Here is a 6,000-nt window from a genome sequence, read left to right as displayed (position 1 = left end):
TGTCAGTGTAACTGCAGTGCTGAGAATGATCCACCACCTAAATAATACCTGCTCTGTAGTGGTCCTGTGGGGGTCCTGCCCATTGAAGAACAGCATGAAAGGGGGCTAACAAAGCATGCAGAGAATCAGATGGACTACAGTCCAGTGCTTTTATATGGTAAGTGGAGCTGATAAAATGGACAGTGAGTGTAGAAACAAGGAGGTGGTTTTAATGTGTGGATGTTTTTAGTTTGTAAATATTTGGTTTTCAAGAATACCATCAGTGCAAGAAATCAGTGATAGATGTCGGACAGAGTCAGATGAAACAAATGACAGTGCTTTAAAAATTAAAGACGCCCAAAGTCATTCATCCAGACATTCCTTTACAATTTACAGTTTTTCCAGTTATAAAAATAGAAGTCTTTTTTTCCCCTAAAATCTGTCTCAAAGGGGTAAAATAATACTGCCACTTTGCCATTCTTAATTCGTTTTCTTTTTCTCTTTCTGCAAGCTAGGTGTGATAGATCACACTGTTACATACTCTAGCTAAAAGCTTTTTTTTGTTTGTTTTTCTTTTTTTTTTGGACCAAAATTATGACACAAGCTAATCTATGCTCAAAGTTTCTCAAAAGGTTTAAATACATTTCACAGCCTTATTTATTTTTGAATGTATGTAAAAAATAGGAACAGCTAGTAAGACGAGGAAAAAAAGAGCTGATTAAAGTGAAGTGGACCTCCTTCGTTTTCCACTGATACTTCGGTAGTTGTAGGGCCTCATCTTCATTTCCACAAAGGGGATGGAAAACTCATGACCTTTCCATCTGTGCCAGTTGATACCCTGAAAAAAAAAAGGCATGGAATTTTAAAAGCAGTGCAAAGTACATGATTTAATTTATTTAATAATACATTTATTAATTCTACCAATATTATACATAATATATTATTATATTACACCACCACCATTATACAGTATATCTCAAAGGTCCTCAGGTTTTTTTTTATTGAGTTATTTATTTATTTATTTTATGTCCTTTAAGATTTTCTGGTAGAGAGTAGAAAAACATTTTACCACCACCATTGTACATCTTAGCGATCCTTAGGGTTTTTAATAATAATTTATTTATTTATTAATTTTTTTTATTTTTATTTATTCATTTATTTATTTATTTTTATTTTTTTTTAATTTATTTATTTTATTATTTATTTATTTTATTATTTTATGTCTTTTAAGATTTTCCGGTGGAGAGTAGAATCACACTACCACCGCCATTATATATTTTGGTGGTCCTCAGGGTTTCTATCTATTTACTGATTGATTGATTTATTGATTAATTTTTGATTGAGAGTAGAATCACACTACCAGCACCATTATATTATATATATACAGTACTATATTGCCAAAGGTTTTACACTCACCCATCCAAATCATTGAATTCAGGAGTTCCAATCACTTCTATGGCCACAGGTGTATAAAACCAAGCACCTAGGCATGCAGACTGCTTCTACAAACATTAGTGAAAGAATGGGTCGCTCTCAGGAGCTCAGTGAATTCCAGCATGGTACCGTGATAGGATGCCACCTGTGCAACAAGTCCAGTCGTGAAATTTCCTCACTACTAAATATTCCACAGTCGACTGTCAGTGCTATTATAACAAAGTGACAAAGCCACGAAGTGGTAGACCACGTAAAATGACAGAGCGGGGTCAGCGGATGCTGAGGCGCATAGTGCGCAGAGGTCGCCAACTTTCTGCAGAGTCAATCGCTACAAACCTCCAAACGTCATGTGGCCTTCAGATTAGCTCAAGAACAGTGCATAGAGAGCTTCATGGAATGGGTTTCCATGGCCGAGCAGCTGCATCCAAGCCTTACATCACCAAGCGCAATGCAAAGTGTCGGATGCAGTGGTGTAAAGCACGCCACCACTGGACTCTAGAGCGGTGGAGACGTGTTCTCTGGAGTGACGAATCATGCTTCTCCGTCTGGCAATCTGATGGACGAGTCTGGGTTTGGCGGTTGCCAGGAGAACGGTACTTGTCTGACTGCATTGTGCCAAGTGTAAAGTTTGGTGGAGGGGGGATTATGGTGTGGGGTTGTTTTTCAGGAGTTGGACTCGGCCCCTTTTTGGACAATTTCATGCTCCCAACTTTGTGGGAACAGTTTGGGGATGGCCCCTTCCTGTTCCAACATGACTACACCAGTGCACAAAGCAAGGTCCATACAGACATGGATGAGCGAGTTTGGTGTGGAAGAACCCGATAGAACACCTTTGGGATGAATTAGAGTGGAGACTGTGAGCCAGGCCTTCTCGTCCAACATCAGTGTCTGACCTCACAAATGCGCTTCTGGAAGAATGGTCAAAAATTCCCATAAACACACTCCTAAACCTTGTGGAAAGCCTTCCCAGAAGAGTTGAAGCTGTTATAGCTGCAAAGGGTGGGCCGACATCATATTAAACCCTATGGATTAAGAATGGGACGTCACTCAAGTTCATATGCGTGTGATGGCAGACGAGCGAATACTTTTGGCAATATAGTGTATGTTTTTCTTTTTTTTTTGTCCTTTAAGATTTTCTGGTAGAGAGTAGAAACATTTTACCACACTATTATACATTTTTGTGTATTTTATGTATTTATTCACTGCACTTTCTTTTCATTTATCTTAGTTTTTTGCCCTGTAACTCTCCCATTGTTCCTTTTTTTGGTTGTTCTCCTTCTGATGGGGAAATCACAAAATGCTGACATTATTTAAAATAAGCAAGGCCTGCAGTTCCTTAAATGTTTGTCTGGGTGTAGGACTTCCTGAGACTTCCTTCATAGTGGTATGCTTGACCCAGCGACCTTTTGATCACAAATCCAGTACCCTGACCACTGAGCTACAATTGCCCCAATGTCAATGCAGTAGTGATTCAACCAAAATACGAAGCTAACAGCAACCTGTGATCTTAAAGTTCTAGTGACTAATAGTGGCTAATATTTAAGCCCCACCACCAAGGTGCCACTGTTGGGCCCCTGAGCAAGGCCCTAAGCCCTAAATTGAATTGTACTCAGTGGTAAATGCTGCATCTTATGGGCCCTATGGGTGTGATATTTACATTATACCCAGGGCAGTTGTAGAACTAGTGGTTAAGATGCTGGTCCAGTAATCACAAGGTTGCCGGTTCAAGCCCCACCACTGCCAGGTTGTTGCTGTTGGGCCCATGAGCAAGGCCCATAACCCTCAGTTGCTTTAGATTGTCACGGTACTGTAAGTTGCTTTGAATAAAAGCATCTGATAAATACTGTAATTGTAAATGTAATACCCCCAAGTTCATCAATATGGTAGGTGTGGCTTATCAAAAGCACCTAAGTGATTTTTGGTAACCTTTACCTTCCAGGGGGTCTAACTGTTCCCCACACAGGCTATTACCTTAGCAGAATAAACCTTTTATTTTAAGAAGGTGTTTGCCATATCTGGTTATAGTAGCACTGGTCCAGAATTTATGGAAAACCATTAGGCCACTAAATAGCTTTTTATAAGGCTAATATTAATAAAGTCCCGAACCGTGTTGCAACATAATAATAAAAGTAATAAATGGAAAACAATAAAAACTCTGAATATGAGTTAAAGCAGAATTAAACAGCCCTTAAGAAACCGAAGTGATATTAAACTGTGACTATGCATAGTAAAACAGCTGCAGCTGTAAGAACATCATTTATACCAACTCAGCCGGTCTAATAAACATCTGCAGCAAATCTAGTCTGTCTGTCTTTTTGTCTGACTGCCTTTTTGTCTGTCTGTGTCTTTTTGTCTGTCTTTCTTTCTGTCTGTCTATCTGTATGTATTTTTTCTGTCTATCTGTATGTCTTTTTGTCTGTCTGTCTTTCTATCTGTAAGTCTTTCTTTTTGTCTGTCTTCCTTCCTTTTCCTTCCTGCCTACCTGCCTACCTGTCTTTCTTTCTTTCTTTCTTTCTTTCTTTCTTTCTTTCTTTCTTTCTTTCTTTCTTTCTTTCTTTCTTTCTTTCTTTCTTTCTCTTTTTATGTCTGTCTGTCTCTGTCTTTTTTGTCTTTCTTTCTTTCTTTCTCTTTTTATGTCTGTCTGTCTCTGTCTTTTTTGTCTGTCTTTCTTGCTTTCTTTTTTCTGTCAGCTTCTTTCTTTCTGTCTCTTTGTCTGTCTTTCTTTTTTCTGTTGGTGTCTTTCTTTCTTTCTTTCTTTCTTTCTTTCTTTCTTTCTTTCTTTCTTTCTTTCTTTCTTTCTTTTTTCTGTTGGTGTCTTTCTTTCTTTCTTTCTTTCTTTCTTCATTTCTTTCTTCATTTCTTTTTTCTTTCCTTCTACCTGTGTTTGTCTTTCTGTCTGTTTTCCTTCTGACAACATTATTTTTAACTCATTACTCTTCTTCTCTGGTTTGTATTGGTGGACATCTTAACAGTTCTCACTATGGTGAATGTAAACTTTTGAGGGGGGTGGACATTTTTACTTCCAAATGACTCCTGAGCCATCAGTTACAGAATAAAGTAATGTAAAGTAAATAAAATATTTTGTTCATTACATACACACATCTTTTTTTAGATTAGATTTTGAAACTAGGAAGTGTGAAATTCTATTTAAACAGGATGTTGGCTTTGTGGTTTGGGTTTTCTGATATGAGATATACTGGCAAACCTGCATTTTTTTCACACTATGAATGTGCACACAACTGTTCTCAACAGAGGCTGAACAAATGTGATTAAATCTGAGCAAAATTGTATCCTGCCAAGTACTTGGCCCATAAACTGCATGTTTAGCACAGACAAAACATGTAATTAATTAAGTAATTAATAATTATTTTTTATTATTATTATTATTATTATTATTATTATATTTTATTATTTTAAATTTAATTTTCAATTTATTTATTTATTTATTTATTTATTTATTTATTTATTTATTTATTTATTTATTTATTTATTCATTTATTTATTGTTTTACCACCACTTTATCCCATTCAGGGTCACACACACAAGGTGGACTGTGGGAGGAAACTGGACAACTCCACCTGGGAATCGAAGCTAGGACCTTCTTGCTGTGCCCTCATAACACTTAACATATATACATATATATGAGGGATCTTCAAAAGGTTCCTATAGGATGAAACGCTCTATAGTTCAAGCTAGGGAAATGTGTGGACAAATGAGGGACCTTCAAAACTTTTCCGCACTTTTATATTTTGGTTGGAAACGGTGAGGGTGGAAGGAGTAGTAATTGGTCGTGTCTAAGAGACTGAGAGAGAGCTTATAGTCCAGATTTAGCGACATCTGATTTCCACCTTTTTGGACGCTCAAAGAAGCTTTAAGGAGAAGAAGATTTTCATGTGATGATGATGTGAAAGCAGCGGTGTATCAGTGGCCAGTCAAACTAATACGACAGGTCAACAGAAATCAACGTATGCTTACCTGACTGTGTCTGGACTCCCCATATTTACCATTCAGATTGACCCTGTGACAGTTCTTGTACCACCAGGCTCCTTTGTAAGAAAGAGCACAGTTTGTCACAGCAATGTCATTGTCCCTGTCTTTGGTGGAGAAAGGCCGACCCTGGTGGTAGCTCAGAGAGTCGCCTAGTACCAAGAAAACACACCTGATTAACGGCCTTTAACTTTAGTAGATAAAATACAGAATCATTCAAAGCCATGTGCACTCACCTGCAGTTCCATTGTATTCTCCTATCTTCAGTTTGTACTGGCTTTTGGAGTCTCCAATAGAGAACCTGTCGTAGACGGCATAAACGGACTCTTGGCCATTTTTCATGTCCACGCGCAGCTCGTAGCGCCCTTGTCCCGTGATCTTGTTAATGTTGTCCAGGCCTACACAGAAATACAGTAAAAAATCAGGAGTAGCGAAGAATTAAAGCACATCCATTTTGTAAATAGATAATATCACAGAATACTGGTAGGGAAATTTGTGTTTATTTTTTTTTTTTTAAGTGTGGTAAAATTGAACCTTGGTGATAGTTTCCAGCAAAACAATGATCGCAAACACTTCCAAGTCAGCCAAAGCCTGGTTAAG

At 37.7% G+C, this 6,000-nt stretch overlaps 1 protein-coding gene across 1 annotated transcript in view; it reads right to left on the bottom strand.

Annotated features, from left to right (window-relative positions):
* Nucleotides 1–635: 635 nt before the first annotated feature.
* tnr (tenascin R (restrictin, janusin)) overlaps nucleotides 636–6,000 on the bottom strand; it is a 227,485-nt gene continuing 222,120 nt past the window's right edge. The window contains exons 21-23 of the mRNA XM_062993920.1: nucleotides 5,637–5,798; nucleotides 5,389–5,552; nucleotides 636–817 (exon numbers count right to left, since the gene is read on the bottom strand). Of these exons, the coding sequence (XP_062849990.1) occupies nucleotides 698–817; nucleotides 5,389–5,552; nucleotides 5,637–5,798 (446 nt within the window). The 3' untranslated portion in view covers nucleotides 636–697. The remainder of the gene's footprint in view (nucleotides 818–5,388; nucleotides 5,553–5,636; nucleotides 5,799–6,000) is intronic.

Source organism: Trichomycterus rosablanca, chromosome 4 (genome assembly GCF_030014385.1).
Source record: "Trichomycterus rosablanca isolate fTriRos1 chromosome 4, fTriRos1.hap1, whole genome shotgun sequence".
Lineage (NCBI taxonomy): Eukaryota > Metazoa > Chordata > Actinopteri > Siluriformes > Trichomycteridae > Trichomycterus > Trichomycterus rosablanca.
This window is presented reverse-complemented; position numbering and strand designations above follow the sequence as displayed.